The sequence below is a fragment of the Biomphalaria glabrata genome, chromosome 10, assembly GCF_947242115.1.
Source record: "Biomphalaria glabrata chromosome 10, xgBioGlab47.1, whole genome shotgun sequence".
NCBI classification, from domain to species: Eukaryota; Metazoa; Mollusca; class Gastropoda; family Planorbidae; genus Biomphalaria; species Biomphalaria glabrata.
The window spans coordinates 28,695,650-28,720,362 of record NC_074720.1 but is presented as its reverse complement, the minus strand read 5'-3'; the positions used below and the strand labels follow the sequence as shown (position 1 = coordinate 28,720,362).

Genomic DNA, 24,713 nt, shown 5'->3' with positions numbered 1-24,713 from the left:
TTAGAGTTTTAGATCTAAGGGTGGGATTATAAAGTAAACAATTAAACGAATTAATTTTTAGTACGCGATTCATTACGATATTGTCTAATCATGGTCTAATGAAAGAATGTTCGCCAGGAAATATGTAGCCACAGATATCAGGAACTAATTTATGTAAAAAATGCTTTTGAAACACAAAATTGAAGGTTAATTTTATTTTACAATGAAATCAATTGACCTTTTTTTGTATTTTCATGTGTCAAAGTAAAAAACTATCTGCGCAAAGTGTATTTCTTAAAATTAGATCTAGGTCTAAATCCTTTCGATCTTTTCTCATGTCAACATTGTAGACATGGCCTAGATCCATAAAATACTATATCTGTAATAGAGTCGGACAACATTATTTTTTTTTAGGGTCTTACGTTTGTTTTAGGGCTACAATACATACACTAAGGTCTATGTTGGTACCCAAGAAACATTCCTGCCAAGTTTTATCAAGATTGGTCAAGCGGTTTTGATGTCTATAAGTAACATACATACATACATACATACATACATACACCTCACATTCTACTTTATAATATAGATTAATTCGTTTAAATTTTTTAAAAACACTCTCAGTGACTCTATCGACTGTAATACGCAAATAAAGACCCGCGTGTCAAATATGTCTAGTATATATTAAAAGAAAGGTAGGCGTGGATAGCAAAAAGAATCTTAAAATGAACGAAACAAAAGAATCCATTTTATTTATTGAACAATGAAAAACACAGACTTATATTTAAATGTTTATTTTGAACATTTCAAGTTTTGTTTATTTTGAACTCTTGGAAGCTGGTGGGTTGAAAGCTTGAACCCAAGAATTGGGCTGCAAAGAAATAGATGAACAACATTCTAATGACTCATGGTACTTTAGCGTCAGATGTTAAACATATCCCTCATAGAATATTTATTCTAGCACTAAAACTTTACTTTATTTTGAAGCAGCACAGCTTTCTTTCTATTGATCAGCGCTCTATCCACTGCTGACTTTGGGAGACTGATATGTTTGAGAGCATCCCATAACCCGGACTCGTAGTACAGTGGGTTGAAGTCTTCTATAGTTTCCACCTGATCAAGAAATAATGTCCTGGTTAGGAGTGTGTCTCACTACGTTCTAAGGCAGTCTAAGGTTTAAAGCACATTAATTCAAAGTCATTTCATGTGATAGAAAGGTGTTAAAGAAAGGTTTCTGTAGGATTATCAAGTAAAAGTTTGAGGACAAGTTGATGAATAGAAGATAAACGAAACTCTTGGTTATTCATTTTTCATGTTTTGATATGAACTGTTTGAAAAATCAGGCCAATTTATTTAATGCAGATAGAAATAAACATTTTGCCGACATAACGGCAGAGGGCAAGGACGTTGTTGTTTTTTAGACAATTCTGTAAAAGAAATAGATCTACGTATGATCAATAAAGTGCAGTTTATTAAATAAGTTAAGTGGACATCTGGGTCGAATTCTTTCATTATTGTAAACATTTAGTTGTTGGATTGTTGACTCGGCGTTTGTTTTGTGAGTAATTCAATGAAAATGCAAAGAGAGGAGACCTTTTTTTTGATACAAGTCCATTTATTAACTTGCAAATTCTTTGTGTGTTCAAGTTGGATTGATACTCTCTAAATTGGAATTTCAAAAAACGGCTCTATTTTCTAAGAAATTTGACAGTCTATAGTCTATGTATATCTTTGGGTAAAAAATAACAGCCACACAATGAAAATTCTGGTTAATAGTTATAATTTTACAAAATAGAATCATCTTAAAATCAAATTTGGCCTACACCTTTTTATTTTGAACAAGGCTTCAGTGGGAATTTCCGCATTTAGCTCGAATACTTCTTTGTATTCAGTAAAGAGTTGAATATATAAATACATGTAATATGGGAAAGGACCAATGGCGAACGCTTTTGTGCCAGTTTTTAGTTTAGAATTTATAACTCCGCAATGGTTAAACTTATTTAAAAAATGAAAACATCTGCGGACTCCTCAGCTATTGGGCGATAAAACTAAATTTGACTCTTTTTTCCATATCAGCTATTAAATTTATTATTCAAGTCAACTTATGGTAGGGGTCGGACCTAAACAGCGAACGCAATTTTCGAGGGAGTCATAATGAGCGAAAGGCCGTAAAAAAATAGCGAAATAGCATATTAAAATATAGGAAATTATGCTTCAATTAGTTCTATCATCTAACTTCTTCCATGAAGCATTATAACTATTGTCCTCCTTGTGACATTAGGCCTAAATTTGTTTTCACTTTTCTCGTGCTCCACATCGCCTTTCTCTGCTTGGAACTGATGTCTATATAGCCTACGAAACTTGCGATCAAATATTTTTTTTAAAGAAAGAAACTACAAAATTCTATCTCGCCTCCTTCCTATAGGCTAGTCCACGTCATTTTACTCTCCATTTCATAAACTCTCGTTACTGCGACTATTTTTTTTTTAAGAACACGTGTTCAGTGCACTTAATCACCATCAACTCGATCTCCCCCCCCCACACATACACACACGCGCGCTGATTGACCCAAAGGCAGATCCCGAATGCGATGGATTGATGATGTATGGGAGGCAGATCTACAACAGCTTGGGTTTCGGGCATGGAGACGAAAGGCTCAGGAGAGATCTTGTAATTTTATACATGTATATTATATGATAATTCTTATATTTATTACTAAATATATAGTTCGCCTTTTTTCCGCTTCTGAAATCGAATATTTTCTCCTGGAAAACTCTTGGAAATCTCCTGAAACCCTAATCTCAGAATGGTGGGGGAACCCTGTGAAAATGAATTCTGATCTTTTAAACATTTATACACATATTAATATCATTAAATAGTAACAAGAGGTTAACCAGCCAGTTAAAAAAAGGAGGACGGCAAAACAGAGGTCGTCCCCCATCCCCCCCTTATAAGCCGTATAGGCTTAAGCGCTGTTAAGATCAACTGAAGCGTCATTTCACCCTCACTGGCATAGAGGAAAGTAACTGCTAGCATATGACCTCTGAGAGACTGTTGGAGAGCTGCGAGTCAAACATTTTAGACGGAAAGAAAATGCGGTAAAATATGTTGGTCGTAACTGGGGGTAGTCATGTGAAACACGTAATGCACTCATCCTTAATCTTCGAAATCGAAGACATTGGGTTAAGGCTAAATATAGGCCTATTATTTTAATATTTCAGTTTACAAACAATAACAATAGATAAGAAAAAAAGAAAACAGATTAAATCAGTCATTAATTTATCATTAAATGGCTTTTTAAGCTTATTATAGGGGCTTTCGCTGAATAAGTTTTCAGTTAAAAAGGTCATTTTGAGCGAACACCCCATAATATATTTTTTTCAACGGAATAAATAGCCTTAGCTATTATAGCTAACTATTTCCTCATCTATTTAGAAGTACAATATGCAAATTTTTTTCGGCCGATATCCATTGGTGCTTTAAAATCACCTTAAGTTCGAACCTATTCTCGTTTATCCGGAAACGTTTTGAGAATGAAATTTCCATGCATGTCAACTTTGACCTTCAGCTATGCTTTATTGTATGAGGGAAAACGAAAGTGAATATGTGGGAAATGTAGAAAAATGGAGTCTTTGTAATACCATTTTATTCAGGGCCGGACTTAGGCCACTGCAACCTATGCGGTCGCGTTGGGCCCCGCACTTTCATAGGCCCCGCGCTAAGTCTAGGTGTAACTTATTAAATGAAAACATTAAAATTAATACATAACAGGTATTTCGCGGCTTCCTGATTTTCCAGGGGCTCCTGTAAATCTCCCGCAATTACAAAATATAACAATAAGTCCTTTGAAATCTCATGAAAACTCATAAAAAATCTCCTGAAAAATAGACAAAAGCTTTTTTGGGGTACCAATTTTACGTGTGATAAAAAAATGGCATTGTAAAAATTTTGACCCTTTGCTTATCTCTACCCAAACTGGGCCCCGCGCAATCCGTTTCGCATAGGGCCCCGCGATTGCTAGGACCCGCCCTGATTTTATTAGTTCTGCAAATACTTTTGAAACAAATAAGAATGGATAAAATTTACGGGGAGGTGTTAACTTTATATGCCATTTCGCTGATGGGCCTTTCCTATATATTTACCATAGACCTATATAAATAATACTTGATTCTTATCCGATTATGATCAGATCACAGACCTATATAGATCTATATAAATTGTTATGTACGTAACTCTTTTTCAACCTTTAGGGAAGTCGCCCCGAGTCTAGGAAAATCGATTTTTCGTTAGAAAAGTAATAATCTTTAGTTTTCAAAGTTTAAAAATAATGGAATACAATTTTGCGTATTTTTAATAAAATGGGCTATTAATCACAAAAATATTCACACAAATATATTAAATAAAGACATTTCCAAAAATTCTAGATCAAAATAATTCACTTCTGTTGATTTTAATCATCTTATGTAAATACATTGATTACCTAGACCTTTCTAGATTATGTATGTAAAATAATGGAAAATAATAATTATGATTTCTATGTTCAATTACTAGAGCTAAATCTAAACATTAAATTATATGTTACATCGGTTAATGTTGAAAAAAAAAGTTACTTCATATAGCCACTTTACAAAACAATGCCTTGTTTCAGCTTTTTTAAAGTTGTTCACGACATTTTCTTGTAGTGTTAAAAGATCTCAATATCCAATCTAGATATAATATTTATAGGTCTGTGATATTAACTTTCTGATGTAGAAATCATTAGGTGAACTTGATTGTGCAATGCGCACTAAAAATGTTGACAGTTTATGTATATCTTGCAATAATGAAGCATTACAAGAATGCAATACTTTGAGAAATTATAGACCACTACCAGCTTTGTCAAGGAGGACTAGATTTTTTAAAATCTTTTTTTTTTTAATATTACTTGTTTTGTTTTAGAAAACTGTGCAATGATATGCGGAATGAATAAAACGTGAGCAGAGTTTTTCCCCTCGAAAAACAAATATCTTGTAGTCTTAAAACTTTGTCTCCGCCAATTGAACAACCAGAGGGCAACCACTCGTCCGCCTCCTTGACCCGTCATTTGAAATCCAAAAGGATATATGCTTTTTAATCCCAATGCAGATTGTATTTATAAGTCTGGTGAGAACAGGTTCTCACTATTTTTTTCCCTATTTTTTTCTTAATGAAACTTTAAAAAAGTGTATATTTCATTGCAAATCTATGGCATGACATTAACTTCTCAGCAGACGTGTGGGTATCGTGTGGGATGTGATCTTGTCATTTCGTTATTGAAACTGCCCACACTTGTCTGGAGTCTGTTAAAATCATTTGAACGTAGACTATCTAGCTCAATCCTGGTAGACATACTTATGTCAAGCACTAAGCAGTAGCTCAGACTAGTCATTCTGTCCAGACCCAATCAACGACTGGTCAGTTCTACTTTACAGTTTCATACAGTTCAATGTAGGCTTTAGCTTTAATATATTCCATGGGCGAGAAGTTGAAAGAAGCATAATGACAGGCAGTTGGGATTTTCTAACAATTTTTAAAAGCTGATCTTAAATAATTGTTTTCAGAATAGGTATTACCGTTGACCATACATTTGTTAATTTGTATTTATGTTACAATACATGCACGTCTGCTTAGTTTATCAAGCTATTTAGATCACTACAAGCTTAAGTCAGTGTTTCCCAAACTGTGTTTCGTGGAACACTAGTGTTCCTGAGGCCTGAATAGGTGTTCCGTTGGAGTAATTAACTACACGAGAATTAATTCCAAAATAATGAACATAGATGATTAATATTATAAGAAAACCCTTTCCTCACTATCTTATCTCTTACTTTGCACGACTGATCTTAAAATTACTAGAACTAGTAGCCTACTCAATGATATGTGGCGTAGCTATGGTGGGGGGGGGGATGGAAAATCCCCCGCACCCCCCCCCCAATTGAAGAGACCCCCAAATGAGTGTTAGAATTTGATTTTTTTTTACATTAAATATTAAATATTACACCATTATCTCATCATGATGTCGAATGTCAAAATGCAGGGCCCCTAAAGAGGTCAAGCCCCCCCCCCCGGGCCCCCAAATGATGGCTAATACCTAGGTACGCCACTGTCAATGATCTAGACAGTTATGATGAGGATTAGGCCCAAGTATTGGTAATAGTGTACATTATGCTGTTCGCGTCCGATCTGCTCTTAATGTGATACCAAATACTTTATAAATATATCGAATCTGCACCGCTAAGCTGTCAGAAGATAAACTATTACCTTAATAATTTATAAATGTAAATTTTGTTTAAATTATTAATACATTCATTTATAAATCTAGATCTGGATTCTATTTAGTCTGATTAGATTTTCGTCAAGTGTGTATGAGGACTCTGCCAAAATTGCATGTTATAAGAATAGTCCTTTTTTTTAAAGCGAAGTTCGTATCAAAAATCTTTTTTTTTTAAGTAAACATTTGAATCAGTATTTCATTCCATGAGTAAGTTAATAACTGGAAAATTTTATCAATGAACCATTGATACTTTTCCCATTGCTACCTAATATATTATTTTGACCAATGCGCGAATCTATGAATAAAGCATGAGTTATTAATGAAGATGTCTGTGACATTTTTAAAGCTTACCTCACATGAAGTTTGTCATTTATACGTGATATGAAAAATCTGTTTGCATGGTTAATTTTTAAAAGTAAGAAGTTCATTTTCGGAAAAGAAAAAGTCGCATCAGAACTTTGAAAGGCCTAAAATATCATGATGTCCAATTTTTCTAATCTTTTCTAGTTTCTGAGATCTAAACGGGACGGACGGACAGACAGACAGACCACACAAATTTAATAGCGCTATTTCCCTTTCGTAGGCCGCTAAAAATTTAAATGAAATAGTCCGGCCTAGAAAACAAGCAACTGTTCAACTGAATTCTCCGAATGTTCCAAGTTTTTACGATAAAAAAAAAGGTTTGAGAAACACTGGCTTAAGCGAATCTAATGATCTAGAGCTGTATAGCAAGCTCATATGTTCTCAGGTGTAGGCCTAGCTCATTTCTAGCACTACATTGATAGGTACTTCCCAAACGAGAGACAAACAAGAGTAGGCAATGGAATCAATGAGACTGGTCATCAAATATCTACAGACATGACAACTTGTACTGGCAGACAAATGACATCAAGTCGCCAACCAAGTTGTATGACAAGGGCGGAGCTGGGGGTGGATGGAAGTAAAGGGATGACCTTTTGTCATTTGTGTCAACTGCGAGCAGAGATAAAAGGGATGTGGAAGAACTTAACTGTCCAATTACAAGAGAAATGTGTCAGCCTATATGTCGTGATGATGTTCCATCAGATAAAGGTCAATCAATGAATTCTCCCTTTAGGCAAATTCCCATTTAAACACTTCTGTTGCGCTGAAAATTAACCCGAAGAGGGAACAGAATAAATATTTCTAGGTCCACGTGTTTGTCGAAATCAAATAGTAGAACATTCATTGGCATAAAAACAAATTTTTTTTTCTTCTGGGATTAAAAAAAAAACTGTATTATTTTTGTAAAGTTCAAATAGAGGAAACTTGACAAGGTCTTCGGGAACAAAGTGTGTTGAAAAAGTAAGAAGACTTAAGATTGCGCCTAACGTATCACCTTCATACCATTGTCAGTAAACGTTAGGTTTGTGTGTGTGTGTGAATAACACGTTTGAATTTCGAGTAGAACTTTGCTCTGCATAACCTGAGTCACAAAACATCCACTAATTTACCAAAGACAGAAACGACTGAACTCTCAGCATAACCTGTGTCTCCAAGTATCCACTTATTTACCATAGACAGTGACGACTGAACTCTCATCTTGGCTACTTCATCTAGTTTCTCCTCACTTGGTGCAGCAATAAAAGGAATGAGCAACTCTCTGGATATCACACTTTTCACCAGTATACTGTGTACAATACAGGATCAGTTGAAGTCAAATGTCTCACTAAACACTAAGTACATAGGCTACCTCATGACTATTAAACCTAAGGACATTCCATGAAGATATGATTAGAAAGAAATACTAAACTGCTTTCACCATGGATTGACCTGACCTTTACCTCCATCCCAAAAATAGAATCACTTTACATTGTAGGACTGTACCTTTCAACTTTAAATTGAAACTGAAGTTCAAACGTCTTGTACCTGTTTTCAGAAGGCATTAAAACGAAATAGCCACTAGGTTTGATGGCTTGAGACGTCCTACTGGAAGACCATTCCTTGGGTTGGGAACCAACGCTAGGGTAAACTAGTTTGGTCAATAGTGCTACATCCTGTTGACCATATTTCATAGCATTAATTTTTTTTTGCTAAACCTAACAAAAGAATTTAAAAAACTGTATAACTAAAATAAATGTACAAATAAAATAAACAACAATCCCAAAATGAACAGCTATTAGATTTTGATAAAAACCGTTTCACATATTGAATTGTAACTGGCACTATAATAAATATATTCGCACAAAAATATTTTGTTTGTTTTTTAATGTAGGCTTATTTGAAATTCTTTCCTTATAAAATATTACAAAATCTTCGAACAACTTGTTGTTCAGAAATTGGGCATCAACAAAAAAAAAAGATACCTTTGTAAGCAGTTCGTTACACAAACATGTATAGTGGCTGTGATTTCTTTCTATCTCCTCCCAATCAAGTTTCCAACAAGATGTAGGTAAAACTATTAGAGACAGTCCAAATACAGCCGAGTCACACAGCTTGCTTAGAGGTATACAGCCGACTGCCTGGAAATAGAGCGGGTCAATTACCCAGCCCCCCCCCCCTTATGTTTATTTGTAGTTTTGTACTCTATATAGTTATAAGAACAGTTAAGCTCTTTCCCTAAACGTAAAAATTAAGTTAAAGTCACTTAAGATTGAGCTTTGATTGTGATGATAATATATATATATATATCATGGGCGTAGCGTCGCATGAGGTTTGCGGGACATGTTCTCCGACAAAATGAATTACGCATAATAAGAGTTGCGATGACATCCTAGTACAACTTGGCGCCACACTTTCATGGAGGTCTCACTAAGTGTTCGACTCCCAGTTCGGCATAGGATTTCCACCCGATTTGTGTAAATGACTCCCAAAATCCGTCTCAGCCATTTTGTTGAGCCACATTTAACCTTTTCTCAATTTTGACAGACGACTTCCATGTCTCAACTGCATATGTTGCAGTTGGAATGACGATTGTGTTGAGAAGGTGTATTTTTGTCTCGAGCCCAATAGCTTGGCTTGTCCAAATAGGCTGCAGCCTTTGGAAAATGCTCCCTGCCTTCTCTATTCGGCACGCTACATCATGGTAGGCATCCCCATCATTTGTTATGATGCTGCCAAGGTATGTGAGCTTTGACTAGCCAAGTTTGACGGGGGCACCCTTTGCCTTATATTCCACTCGGTTTTGTTTACGCCATGGAATACCAAAGGCAGTCTGGTTCATTGCTCTCCTCATTATGTAGTGGATGGCTAGGAGGAAAAGGAAGGTAGATAAGATGCTCCCCAGTCTCACACCTGTCTCGATGCTAAAGAACTCGGTTGTTCCTTCTTCTGTTTTAATGCAGCAACTAGATTGACTGTATATGTGTCGTAGGATCTGAATGAATTTTTCTGGGATGCCGTATTCTCTAACTATTTTCCATAGTGATTCTCGGTGGACACTATCAAACGCTTTCTTTAAGTCTACGAAACTGATCGTAAGCCTTTCGAGATTTTGTTCTATAGTATTTCGTAGAATGAAGATCTGCTGTGCACATCATCTTCCTCTTTGAAATCCTGCTTGTTCTTCTCTGAGACTCTAATCTACAGACTGTTGAAGCCGTCTCAATAAAATAAGGCTGAAAACTTTGCCCGGGACAAAGAGGAGAGTAATGCCCCTCCAGTTGTTGCATGCACATATTTCAAACATAAACAAATACACAAAAAACATGGCGATCACCAAATGGAGAAACCTTCAACGAGATAGATTACATTTGCATCTCCAAACGATGGAGGTCATCTCTATTAAACGTGTGGACCCGCAGAGGAGCGTATATTAGCTCAGACCACTACCTTGTCAGTGGCAAATAAAAGCTTCGACTGAAACGCCAACCAAAACAAGCCACACGACCACGCCATGTAAAGTAGACAAGCTCAAATACTGCAATATTGCAGCACAGTTCCAATTGAAACTAAAGAACCGCTTCTATGCTCTTGCAGATATACTGACCCTTGATGAAGAGTGGGCCAACTTCAAAGATACCACTATTGGGTGCGCGGAAGAAGTTATCGGAAGGAGGCGAGGTTCATACAAGGAACGGTGGATACAAGACAGAACATGGACATTGATCGATGAGAGGAAAGAGGCCAAACGTAGACGAGACCAGAAAAATGAAACACAAGATCGCAGCCCAGCGGGAGAAGCCTATAAAGAAACAGATCTGAAAGTAAATAGAAGCTGTCGGCAAGATAAACGGGACTGGATTGAACAGAGGGGTCAAAAAGCACAAGCAGCTGCATGCAGAAATGACACAAAGACTCTCCATTGTATTGTCCAGATCTCACTGGAGCAAAGAGTGGACATGGAGCACCGATAAAAGACAAGCAATGCTAACGAAAGAAGAACAGGAAGCAAGATGGGTAGAGCACTTTAAAGAGACCTTTAACCAACCGTCTCCAGACGTGACTTACACATTCAAGGACCTCTCTCCGGACAATGATCTCAAGGTCAAGACAGACCCAATAACTGCTGAGGAGGTTACCATGTCCATTGCAGTGCTATAGAACAACAAAGCACCAGGGCTAGACATGGTGTCATCAGAAATGCTAAAACATGGGGGACAGTGCAGTGTTGACAGAATGCCTGATCTCTTAAATCTCTGTTGCCGAACTTCTAATGTCCCTGAGGACTGGCTAAAAGGAGTGATTGTAAAGCTTCCAAAAAAGGGCAACTTGGTAGACTGCAACAACTTAATATGTATCATTTTATACAAATTAAACCGAGAAAAAAGTTCCGATTTAGTAGAACTTAGGTATTAATTAGTTTTAAAACAATATTCCTTTTTTCGTAAAAAAAAAAATTGTTACTGTTAACAAGCTAGTTTGAAGAAATTCAAAATTTTAATTTCGCAAGTTGAATTTAATTAAAAATAATGCTTTTAAGGAACATTTTTAAAAAAGTTATTATTTGATTTAAAATTAGAACTATGTCATTTTTGTTTTATGAAAACAAGAAACTCCAAATAGGTTTATTCAGTGCCAATTTGTTTAAACATTAAATCTGCCATCCACTGATAAAAGTCCCAAAATGGCCACACACCCATTCGACTTTTCTCCAGCAGATCTCACGTATTTACGGTGGGTGAATGTAAGCTGCACTCTACCTCCCTTAGTTCCACTTCCCTCAAAACATAATCTGATCAGGATTCGAACTACATTTTGTTCGTGACTATTACGTACACGCCTAATTGAGACACATTTGTTTATGATCGGGCTTCACTTCCAAGTATAAAACAAAATGATCTAAACTGCCTGCTTAGGTGTACTTACCTTCAGATGTTTGACAGGTACAGTCATAGAGACCGCCTTGCTGGCTGTTGGGTAGACGTGTTTACAAGACACTGATTCTGTATGCAGGTCCTAGGAGAGACAAAGTGAGCAATGGAGAAGAAGAGATAAAGAAACCACCATTCGACTACAACGTGAGAGTGTCATCTGTTTTGGGAACACTAAACACACATCAAACAAACACACTAGCATACACAGCACACACACACACTTGGGGAAAGAGAAACAAAACGCCATTGTTATGATAAAATAAAATAACATCGCATTAAAACTATAAATAAACCTTAGTAATATTTCATATTTAGGATGAATATGGCGTTGTTGTTTTTTTGAGCAGCCACCATAGGGAATTTTTTTATTTTTTGACATTCTAGTTCGTCTCTCCGTAAGTTTGTATGTGAACGTTTACATTATAAAAAATAAAAACGTTATGACAATGGTATATCAACTTTGCCTGAGTTGGACAGACAGACAGCACAAAACAAATGATAACTCTTTTCTTTGGGAACCGCTACAAAATGAAATTGAGAAATAGGATGTCTACATCGACCTCACAAAGTTGAACAGATTTATTAGGATCAACACTTCGCCTCATCGAATACAAAAAGAATCATTTCCATTGTTTAATTAAACCCCTTGTTTTTTTTTTTTCCTCCACGACATTTTGTCTAAAGAAGTTCTTGTGAATGCAAGCAGCTCCTTTAATGCATTACAAAAATGGACTTCATGATGTTAACACATTTTGTTTTATTTGCAGCCATTCCTATAATTACACGTTTGTGTGTGTGTGTGTGTGTGCACAGTTTTTAACTGTGGCATCGTTTCAATCTTTTTAACTTCAACTTGCTTGAAGTGACACAATTATTGGTTATCGTGTTATTAAAGTAAAAAAAAAAAAGATATAAAAGAGTGAGTTGATTTAGTTCAATTTATTAAGTACTTAATTAAATGCTTATTAGATCTTCAGAATAAAATTTGCATATTTCATAGCGACAAACTTTACAGCCTGTAACCTAGCCACCTTATTATTGACTTTTATGTATACATCTCCACAATTAATGTGTGTTATTTGAAATCTTTAAAAAGTATGTATGCTAATATCTTTCTGCTAAGTGTCATAAACCTTGTCCTATCTAACGTTGTGCTATTTTGTCTTGGAATGGAAATATTGTCAGAGAAATAAATAAAAGTACTCACAAAGGCTTCACAAAAAGGTAACTGGTAAGGACTCAGCATTTGTTCCAGCAAATCACATTTAATGATGAGTTCACTATCAGCTGTGGTAAGTTCAAAGTGGCGGTTTCAGTTTGAATGTAGTCTTAAGCATTAAGTCGTGAGAAAAGTTTGGACAAGAGTAAAAGACGTGGACCGTTAAGTCTGTGCATGGCTCGACCTGACGCAGAATCCAATTCTCTTATTAGCGTCCTTGACATTGTTTAGTTTAGAGGGAACATCCCCAATATTCAATAAGCCAGTTGGGGGGGGGAGGGGAGGCACTAAATAGAATAGTCTGTCAAAATATAGTAGCTATTCAAGTTTCTAGCTATAAATATATAGTATAACTCTAGGCATTAGTGCACCATGAGGTGAAAGAATATTTCTGGAGTAATATATCCTACGTATTAAAAAAAAAGATAACACACACACACACACATCGCGTCACATCGCACACATTGCTCTCAGACAATGTTCGGTGTACCTTGATATACATCTCTTAAAGACAGTTCATACAACACAACAACAACAAATGTGTCCGACTACCTGGTGAAGGTGGCGGTAACAAAAGCTGGATGTGTTCCGAGTCTTTAGAAGTCTCATTCAACCAAAGATAGAAAAAGTTCTGAAGCGAGTAGGGATCTAAAAGAGGTAAAAAACTTTGCATTAGAAAAATAGGAATACAGCAGCCATTTGGTTTTATTCTCCGCTCTCCTTTGTCCACATTGACAATGATTATAAGAACAAAATGTCGACATCAACAAACATTATAAAACATGCAACATAGTTTTGGTTACTTTTATAAAATTTAAAGATAAAACTAGACTATTTTATAATATCTATCAAACAACCGGAATGTAGACATTCAGAATAATATTATTGTTAATATTATGAATGTCATCATCTAAGATGTGGCAGAAGGTAGTCAGATCTTATTAATTAGATCTATGAATGTAGTTGTTTATTAAACAATATTAATCTAAGAAAAAACTTTTTAAAATTTAATAGATTGTTTTTAGTAGGCCTACATTACATTGTTTTCGTGTCGCAAATAAATGACCTATGTTTAACAAAAGGGCCGGCCTTAACAATGGCGGGGCCCTATGCGAAACGGATTGCGCGGGGCCCACTCTGCGTAGAGATACGGATAATAAAAAGTGAAAATTAAGATTTTGTATTAGAAAATAAATTCGTCTTTGTATTTTATTCATTCTTTATGAAGTGTAAAATCAAGATCAAATCAACTTTACGAGTGTAGCAAAGTCATACAGTATATCATCATTTTGTTTTTTACATAGATCACGCTAAATAGCAAGAATTACTGAAGTATTCGTGAATCGTTGACCTCAAGTAACTGAATGACTCACCAATGTGGCATTTTTCCCCCTATTTTCCAGGAGATTTTTATGCGTTTTCTGGAGATTTTAATAATTTCAGATTTCCATTAGCTCCTGGAAAATCAGGAGGCCGTGGGAACCTCGTTATTAGTTATAATGGTTTAATTTAATAATTTACACCTAGAATTAGTACGGGGCCTATGGAATTGCGGGGCCCATTGCGGTCACATAGGTTAAAGTGCCCTAAGGCCGGCCCTGTTTAACATCATACGAATCTTGTATCAAAAAGATAGTACAACACTAACAGTCCTGAGAGTTGTGGCACTCTGGGATAGTCTGTAAGCGTAAGCCCAACAACACACACAGAAACTTGCCTGGACATAGAACAACTGAAATTATAAGGTGGGTAGAAAGATGGAAGTGTGGAACCTTGCTTGCTTTGTATGTACAGAATGGAGACAAAGAAAATCCCATCTCTGATCCTAGGCTTCTGACATAAAACTTTTACTTCGATCAACTCTTTAATGGACACTAATAAAGGTGATGACCTAAAGGATGGGTGTAACTGGTTTGAATGCCTGATGATGACATACGGTGCTACGTACCACAGTCAAGAAGAATAACATCGACCAGGCCAGTAGTGTCTTCACTTGAAGGAACCCCGGGACTGCCCCCCATCATGGTGTGAGTTATTAAACTGGATCTGATGGTGGCACTGACCACACGCTGTAAAGGAAAGAAAAACGGTTCTGGTTGCAGTAGTATAACACAAAAAGATATGTTGTTATTGTTAAGTCTATTTGCTGTGAATCTACTTTAAAAACAAAACGGTAGGAACCATCACTTTTTTTTTTCCATTTGCATTCTTCGAATCTTTCTGCTCTCCTACAGAGTTTTTTTGGTTTTTTTTTGGCAGGAACCTCAAAATATACTACTGGCCAGTAAATTTGAGTATTTTTTACTATTAGTTGGAACAGTACATTTTATATCGCCCCCCCCCCAAGCATTTCCCTTTCCACACTCCTACTTCTGGTTCGTGAATTCTAGTATGACGTTTTCGCTCCGCCCCCCCCCCTCCACGGTAATGGATATGTTTGTTTAGTACATCGTTTAGTAGTATGTGCTCTACATTGTCGTCTCGAGGGTGAGGGGATCGAACCATGCCCGCCGTCATGGCCGGCCGACGTCTTTCTTGAGGTTTGTGCTAGGCTGTAATCATCATTAATTCTGAAGGAACATCCGAAACATGTAAAAAAAAATGTGGCCCATTAATCCGTCAAGGACTATTTATTCCGCTACTAAGCCAATCCTAAATGGGATGCTTAATAAAAACTCGCTCACCCAAAAAAAAACGTCCTTAATACAATCTCTGATTATTCTTCGGCTTCTCAAGTCCATATCGAAATATTTGATAGGCTTTATGTTGCTGGTTTTTTTAACATATTGAATTATATAAAAATTCTCATCCCTTTTTCTAGAACAGCATTCTACTAAAAAAAAAGTTAACTTACAGTGAGAATTTCTTTAATTTTTATTTTTAGATCTCTAATAGGGCTTACATGTCGATTTAGATCTTTTTGACGCCTTCAGGCAAGAGTTTGGCGGAACAAATCGCTCCGCCTGCCTACAAAAATCAATGTCTACCAGGCGGTGGTTCTCTCAATCCTTCTATATGGCTCTGAGACATTGACACTATACAGAAAACAACTAAGACTTCTTGAGCGCTTCCACCAAAGATGCTTACGCTCCATCATGGACATACTGTGGCAAGACCGCACTACAAACAGCGATGTCCTTGCGAACGCCGGTATGGACAGTATAGAGGGACTTCTTATGGTCTGGCAGTTACGCTGGGTAGGGCAAGTATCCCGAATGGGTGACGAACGTATGCCAAAGGCAGTCTTTTTTTTGGTGAGCTAAAAGGTGGTCGACGTAACGGAGGCGCCCAACAGAAACGCTTCAAAGACCAGCTTTGGCGTCAACTTTCCTTGGCTGACTTGGAAGAGAGCACCTGGTTGCATGCGGCCTCAAAACGAGACAGCTGGAGGTCACTCACGAAGGCCGCGGGATACACATTTGAGACCAAAAGAAAATCCGCTGCTGAGGACAAACGCAGACGGCAAAAAGAATCTAAATTGACCTCCTGCGGACAATGGTTATGCTTGCCCTGAATGTGGCAAAATATGTAGGTCTCAGCTGGGGCTGCGCAGCCATCGGAAATACTGCACTCCTAACTAATCTTCGGACTCGAAGACAAGCCTTATTATAAATTACAGACTTTCTTTTTAATAGAAGATAGTCGTAATAAAATGTTACTTCAAATGCTAAAGACTTCATAGAGATATTCGGCGATCTTTACCAAAAATTTAATCTGAATTTGGTTTAATTAATGTTTTTTATTTCGACTTTGCATAGATCTTCATGGTAAAAAAAATAGAGGAAATGTGTAGAATTAAAAATAAGGCCTATAGGGCCTAAGTTGCAGCGAACAAGAAAACATTTTAAGCTGCCTTTTATTGCCTCTTTATTCAAAAATGTTGTCTTAATCTTAGAAAAAAGGTTTTCTGTTCTATTTACTTTTAAAATACATTTATTAAGAATATAAAGTTGGAAGGCAAAGTCACCCCATTTTTCCATTTTTGAAAAAATGGCATTTGGGCCCCCCAAAAAAGTATTTTCCCTATAATGTACTGACTTTATTGAATGTTTTTATTAAAGTATAGGCATCCACTCTGTAGGAAAACAAGTTTATAGTAGTTTAAGTGTACTTTAAATATGAGAAAATTAAGTTGGAAGTTGAAAAGTGTGCAAAGTCACCCCGTTTCACGGTATTAAGAAAAAGGTGAGCAATGTAGACGTAGACGGCGAAAAGAAAATCTCAATCGACCAGCGGCGGACAATGGTTATACTTGCCCTGGATGTGGCAATATGTTATAGTGGGTTGAAATTGCGAATAAAGAATCCCTTTCGGTAAATTTAACCGCCGTGGTTTTGACCGTGAAAATGGCTTAGTAGTTATGTGCCTGGTAACTTGGTAAGTAATAACAGGTTAAATTTTTGTATTTTTTTTTTAGGTCTACCGTGAGAGAATTGGTCAGGGCACTTGCGTTTATATATAACTATAATAATAATCTGTATTATCGATATATCCATATAAACTTTTCACATGTAAACAATTATGAGTGAGTCTGTGGGGAATTTATATATGGTTTCTTATAGTTGTCATGTTTTGTTTGATGTAATGAATAAACTGTAAGACAAATTTCCATATATATATATATATATATATATATATATATATACAGGGCCGGTCCTAACTATTGCGGGGCCCTATGCGAAATTGATTGCGCGGGGCCTAGTCTGGGTTGGAAAAAGGATAAGTGAAAATAAAAATTTTGTATTAGAAAACAAATTGACTTTGAATTTTATTCATTCTTTACTAAGTATAAAATTGCGATCAAATTAACTTTATTTTACGAACCTTGCAACCTATGGCATATTTATATGCCAGTGACTATAAAAGTAAATAATGTATTGGAACTTCCAATTAAGGTGAAAATTCGCCCGATTATTACATTATAGTACATGAAAGCTGACAATGTCATTTTCTTTTATCGCGCGTAGGATTGGCATTTTCCGCAAATGAATGACACCCAAAAATGACAATTTATTATATTTTTCAGAAGATTTTAATAAATTCAGGAGTTTTCCAGGAATTTTCGATTATATTTTGCAATTTAATAACTACACCTAGAATTAGCGCGGGGCCTGTGAAAGCGCGGGGCCCACTGCGACCGCATAGGTTGCAGTGGCATAAGACCGGCCCTGTATATATATATAAGAAGAAGAGAGAGAGTTTCCTAAGACTATTTTTGTTATGTAACAGATGCAAGAAAAAAACTAGAACAGAGTCTGGACATATAGGCCTACTACGCTGCATTTGTTGATCATGGGCTTTTGTCACAAGACGCTAGCAGTGTGCTGGCGCCTGCTTGAACTGGTCGTAGTCTAGGGTGATTCTGGAGGCCCGACTGTTGACGCTGGAATTTTGGTGGCTTTAGCCTGTCGCGATTTTGGTGTTTGTCTATATAATGAAGATATAAAACTAAACACCGGAATATAGTTAGAAACTATAACGTTAAACTGTAACTTTATTTACACACAATATAGAATCTTCCAAATAAAACGTTTACATACAGGTACATCAACTACTAAAACTTAACTCAGATCTCTAATGACTATGAACGTTAGATTCTGCTATAGTTTTCTCGTACCAGATTAGGAAACCAGCAGAAGCGGGAAATACGACCGTCCGCTCTACAAAACCCACGCCAACTGTCCGTTCGTTTCCAGAGCAAAAAACCTCCCACGTGGACTACACCGCAACACAGTGGTTACGTCTCCTTGCATCATCAGTGACGCATAACCTCAGTGGTTACGTCTACATGCATCATCGGTATCTGAGAAGTGATGACGTAGGCCGCGCCAACTGCCCCTTTCCCCAAATTTCCCAGATCACCTCGCCCTCGTTGTAGCCTAGGTACTCTGGTCCCGTGACAACAAAATAAACATTAGAGCACAAAAAAAAAATACTTATTTCCCCTTCCAATAATAAAACAAATCTAATTAAAATATATTAAAACATAAATAATGACATTAGATCTAAAATATAAGTAACAGTAAACAAACTTAAAACTTTCCACAATAACTAAGGCCATGGTAGTGGACTGCGGTTGTTCTGCTACACACACACAAACGGTTGTGGGCTCACAGCAGTTTGTGACAGCTTTCGTTAGAGTGAGTCTCAGTGGTTTATAAAGGATTGGTCTAAACATGGATGCCCTGTGAAGTTCCTAATCATTCTAAAGCTGCTGTATGACAATAAAGTCAAATTTGGGAATTGTTGTAACCTACTTACCGTACTGTTTTTTTTTTAGATCCATAAGTGAATAAGTCAGTACAACGGAGATATACAAGCATGTGAAAGTTTGTCTTTATTTGTTATTAAAGATGTATTCACGCTGTTAGTTATTTTAAGCAGGAAACGACTTAACCAGTAAGCTTATTGATAGTTTGACATCTAGAAATCAATAACGTTAACAATCGAGATGACTATTTCCCCCCTTCAGACGATCACTTACTTTTACAACAGAGATATTGAGTTGTTGTGATGCAGCTTCAAATTGACTTTGAACATGTTGACCACTATGTCCAGTGAAAACAATCATTTCCAGCTTGCTAAAATTGTGAGGAGCCTGCTCATTAGTGGAAATCAAACACCATTTTGTTAAAAATATCCAATATCTCTATTTTTTAAATCATTATATCGGGACAGGTCGGTTTTACAATAGAGCAATCGGTTTCGAAAACCAAAATGTCACAAATATGAATTGTTATTAAGTTACTTTATTTTTCTCCTTGGGTTTGTCGATTTCTTTCTGGTAGGTATGCTTGGAAACTCAAGGAAGCAGAACGATACTTTTGCTGGCCATATAATGCAACAGAGATGATTCTAATTAATCTCTAGTGATTTTTGGGAAACCTTCCTTTCAAACTGTTATCATTTAATCTGATTGGCTTTATGATTATCATCAGATGTTGTCTTAAGTAGTTTTTTTTTAACAGCAGCTTTATAAAAAAAAAGGATTATAATACTATGTACAGTGGACAGTCGTGAGAATAGCTTGACTACGTGACGTCGGTTGGGGTGACTGGTGAAATTTAGTCCATTTCTCTAATAACAGATGTTTACTGTATATTTGTATCGTCTAGATATAGTGTTTATTTAGTATTACTATGCCGATTCAAGAAAACAGTCTCGTGGAATAAACCCTAAATCATTACCCTCCGTTACGTGGATGTGATCACCTCAAAGCAGTGAACATTGATACTGACCATTGGGAAGATACGTGGAGAGAGATGGTGACCAGAAAGCTATGGAAAGCGAAAAAAACACAGGCCTCAGCTCTGGAAGAAAAAGCGGGCCAAACGAAAAATGGCTCCTCTATCACCAAAGCGAAAGCCACCTTAACCTGCGATATATGTGGAAGGGAGTGTCTCTCCAAAAAAGGGGCCCCACAGTCACATGAAAAAAGTGTTTGAGGTGAACCATAGTCGCTCTATGACTGAAGGAGGCCAACTAACATTAAATGCATCCATTCACAACTATAGGGTTTTGTCTAGTTCATCACAAAATTGTATTAAACTATGCGAGTGTTTAGACTAAAAAGATGACTGAAATGAATCATATTGTATTAAACTAGTAACGATCTAACTCTAGTGAAACAAATGTCATCTTTAATGTTTAAAAAATGCATTAATTCCGATCTAAATAATATAAGTCCATCTAAACAGTTCTACTGCAGAATAATTAAGACAAGGATGTCTTTAAAATGATCCACACTATCGATCAGCATTCAACTAAACATTGTCCTAAGACGCTCTGTCTATCTGAGAGAGTGTAAGAGACGTGTTGCTTTTGTCCTCTTAACGTTGTGACAACGGAGCAAGTCTAGCACTGAAATTGTCATGGGGATTCTTTTGTACAAGCTGTTCCCCACATAGGCACACGTCAACTACTTCCACCAGGACACACGAATGCGACTATCTACTTATTAAAATGTATTTATTGGAACATTGAAGACATGGAAAAATAAATGGTCAATCGTTCTCATAGTATGAGGTGCGGTGGCTGAGCGGTAAAGCGCTTGACTTCTGAACCGGGGGTCCCGGGTTCGAATCCTGGTGAAGACTGGGATTTTTTATTTCGGAGTTTTGGGCGCTTGTGAGTCCACCCAGCTATAATGGGTACCTGACATTAGTTAGGGAAAAGTAAAGGTCATTGTGCTGGCTACATGACACCCTCGATAACCGTGGGCCACAGAAACTTATGACCTTTCCATCATCTGCCCTATAGATCGCAAGGTCTTATACTATTGTTTTTTTTTTTATTCAAATTAATTTTTGCCTATCTAGTAACGCAGATGAAAAACGAACCCGAACATTTTTAATTTCTCGCCTATATCCATCGCCCCACAACTTTGGACTGACTATAAGACTAATAAGCATTGAAATCATTAATACCTGTGGAAAACCCTCCAAATATCGTTTATAGTCAGAGCAGGCTTCTGTTAAGCCCTGTTGTAGACATGACTCTTCATTTTTAAGTTGAAAATCTGCCAGTGATTCATGAAGAAATGTTCTCAGCTCTGTCAAAGCTCCGTGTAGATTGACGAAATTGCTTTTGGTACAAGAAAATGGCAAGATTTGCTGGAACAGAAGCAAGAAAATGGCAAGATTTGCTGGAACTCAATAAATGGACCAAAGACTGTTGCATATCCATCAACACAAAAAAGACAACATATACCATCTTCTCACTGTCAGCAAAACAACAAACAATAAAATTAACATTAGATAAGGAAACTTTAAACAAAAAAAGACAGCTCTACATATCTTTGAGTCACCTATGACCCGAGAATAACCTGGAAAAAACAAATAGAAAAAATCACAGAATAAAGGCATCGAGAGACTATCTCTTATGAAAACATTAGCTAACACAGATAGGGGAGCTAACCACAACATCCTGAAAAAGACCTATTCTATATCATTTACGTAAAACCTGTTTTAGAATATGGTGCTCAGCAGCCCAAACCAACCTAAGAACAATTAGACATGGTTCAAAACATTGGTCTAAGGATGATGACAGGAGCAATCATAACAACACCCATAAGAGCTATGGAGGAAACCGATGCCCTGGTCTCTCTAGATGAAAGAAGAGAGATAAAAAATCCTTTCCCAATTCACTAAAATGGAAACCTTGGAGAGGCACCCACTCAAAGCTAAAATCCACAAAACTGTCACTAAAAACCATCTCAAAATGATTTGTTTGCTACAAGGAGTCTCTGGACCTAAAAAAGAAACACCAACTTGAAAAAATAACCCAGGAATCCACGACACATCATAATAAATCTTCACTTTGGGACGAAAGCTCTCTTCCTATTATAAGAGACCATATTGAAAATATAACCAAAAAATCTGACTACATTCCAAAAGAGTTCAAAGAAATAGTGAACTCAATTCTACAAACTCATTTTCCTAGCAATCTTTGGATCAGAGTTTAAGTTTACACGGATGGCTTATCTCTTAAAGCCACCACAAATGGGGGAGTTGAAATACTCATCGAATGGCCCGATGGAGAAAAACTAGAAAAATTCATTGCAACTGGAGAGCTCTCTGACAGCCACAGAGCAGAAAGGTAAGCACTAGAACTAGCTGCTACCATACTAGCAAATCATCCAAGTACCCCACACGGTCAGATTGTCTTTCTAACCGATGCGAAAACAATCCTCAAAAACTTGGAAAACTCTGATTCCTCCAATACAAAACGACTCAGGACAGCACTTATAAAGCTCAACAACAACAGCAAAAAAAAAAACTGTTATTCAGTGGATACCAGCACATATAGAACTAGAAGGAAATGAGAAGGCTGGCACACTCGCCAAGAGTGGGAGAACAAACTCACAAAAAACCATTGCACTCTATCCAGAAGAAATGAAGAAACTACTAGTAAATAAAATAAATGAGAAATGGACAAGCTCTCATCTGAATCACAAGAAATAGTATGCCTATTATAAGCTATCCCGACAAATCAACGTCTAATCTTTCGACTCAGGACCTGACACAACAGAACGAGACAACATATGTTCCGGAAGCTTAAAATTGGAACCAGTGAAATATGCCCATATGTGTGTCACCAGAGAACGCTGGCCATGTCCTTCAAAACTCTACCATGAGGCCCGTACAAGACACTGGCCCCAAAACACCCCAATAGAAAGAAAACTAAATGGAAAGCTCCCTGATTTGGAAACCACTGCGCAGTTCTAGTCATCTGAACGCTCCAACAAAAACATGAGAACGAGGAAGAAGAAGAAGCTGGAACAGAAACAAGAGAATGGCAAGATTTGCTGGAACAGAAGCAGGAAAACAGCTAAGTCCGCTATCGTGAAGACAAATTAAAACAGTCAGTTCAATGATGATAATGTTTCCGAACTTTTTGACAACATTACTAGTAGTAACAACTTATATTGGTTGTCTGAGTAATGCATTCCTTACACACTATAACCCTGCGGTGGCAACAATCATCCGCCTGAGTGGCATTATGTTGAACCGTTCGGATTCTCATGACTCCATCAGCTTGTTTTGATTTTATCTGAGCTATGTTAACGCTAGTTAGCTATTTCTGAAGTGTCTTCACAACCTCAAAATAACTAGCTAAATGTGAATATACAATAAAAAGGAAAATAGCCCTACAGAACTTAAGAATCATTTACATTAATATAAATTGAAGTATTTTGTGGAAGCCTTTTTTTTTGGACGACCACCGCCTTGAAGATTGTCAATGAATTGGTCACAAAGAAAAGCATATTGAAAAATAACACACTCCTGTAATAAAACAAACGACTAACACTGTTTTACTTTTTATTTCAAGTGTTTGTTCTAATCTCAATTACGAGACATTGTACCAGTATATTGGAAATATATTATTAGGCTATTTAAAAAGAAAAGAAACTAAGTCAGTGATACTTGATGTGCAAGAGCTGCTTGACTATTATTTCAATAAATAAGAGAGCAATAAATCAAGCAAAATGTTGTATAGCTGACTCTCCAGTGATTTATGTGATAGCAAGCGCTACACTTGCCAAATTTGTAAAATGAACGTGGGGACTAGGACTAGCTTACTTGTGGTTTTGATTTCAGTAAATATATAGAAATCAGGGGTATGCGAGAAGGACCTTCCATCTTTCCACAGATGCACAGTACGTTTTCTAGAGCGTCGGTCAACGAGATCCCAGCTTGTTTCTCAAATGGAGCAGTCACGTCTAGTAAGATTACACGTGCTAAGAAAGATATGAATCTACACATTTTTAATCAAGAAGACATTATGTATAGGTTACAAATTATAGGTAAAAGAAATTGTTAAACCCACATTAATAATTAAATGTATCAACTGTATTCTGAAAGAACTGAAGGTATCTATAGATATATAAATAGATGGATGGATCGATGGATAGATAGATATAAGGCCTATGTACTTTTGTTTGCATAAGATTTATCTTTGTTGCCCATTTCCGGAAAACAGAAGATAATAATGTCCTGTACGTATCAATGTGTCGTGTATGCTAATTAAATAATTAGATATTTATTAATCAATAAGTACCATTGTTTTGTTTTTTTATTATTATTATTTATTGACCTAAAAGCACTAGTCCAATTACTTAACAAACCCAAAAATAAGATACTGAGATGTTCATATCATTTATAGCCAAATTAGAGAAGGGAGACTTATTCAGAAACTTTATTCTGTATGTAAACTTGATACTTGTTTCCCTTTACCGTGGATGTTGTTATAAAAGCCAAATGGACGAAACTATGAATCATATGATATCGTGAACTCTGCACATCACCAGAGCTTCAAGTCTAGGCAACTAGAGAAAATAACTAATAGAGTTTGAATGGAAGAAAGCTATCAACATTTGACATCTTGTAAGTCTAATAATTTCAATTATGTAGATATTGTTGTAACTCCAGTGGCGGACTGATAGGGTTAAAGTGGG

General features: G+C 36.6%; 1 protein-coding gene across 5 annotated transcripts in view; it reads right to left on the bottom strand.

Moving 5' to 3' along the window:
- Positions 1 to 718: 718 nt before the first annotated feature.
- LOC106072696 (meiosis 1 arrest protein-like) overlaps positions 719 to 24,713 on the bottom strand; it is a 35,047-nt gene continuing 11,052 nt past the window's right edge. The window contains exons 3-14 of one of the 5 annotated variants that reach the window (XM_056045224.1): positions 23,839 to 23,996; positions 21,184 to 21,369; positions 19,242 to 19,355; positions 14,706 to 14,826; positions 13,310 to 13,405; positions 12,746 to 12,825; positions 11,531 to 11,620; positions 8,590 to 8,745; positions 8,111 to 8,280; positions 7,738 to 7,913; positions 952 to 1,089; positions 719 to 847 (exon numbers count right to left, since the gene is read on the bottom strand). In XM_056045224.1, the coding sequence (XP_055901199.1) occupies positions 995 to 1,089; positions 7,738 to 7,913; positions 8,111 to 8,280; positions 8,590 to 8,745; positions 11,531 to 11,620; positions 12,746 to 12,825; positions 13,310 to 13,405; positions 14,706 to 14,826; positions 19,242 to 19,355; positions 21,184 to 21,369; positions 23,839 to 23,996 (1,442 nt within the window). In that variant the 3' untranslated portion in view covers positions 719 to 847; positions 952 to 994. The remainder of the gene's footprint in view (positions 848 to 951; positions 1,090 to 7,737; positions 7,914 to 8,110; positions 8,281 to 8,589; positions 8,746 to 11,530; positions 11,621 to 12,745; positions 12,826 to 13,309; positions 13,406 to 14,705; positions 14,827 to 19,241; positions 19,356 to 21,183; positions 21,370 to 23,838; positions 23,997 to 24,713) is intronic. The other 4 variants (XM_056045226.1, XM_056045222.1, XM_056045225.1 and 1 more) reach the window with 4 other exon arrangements.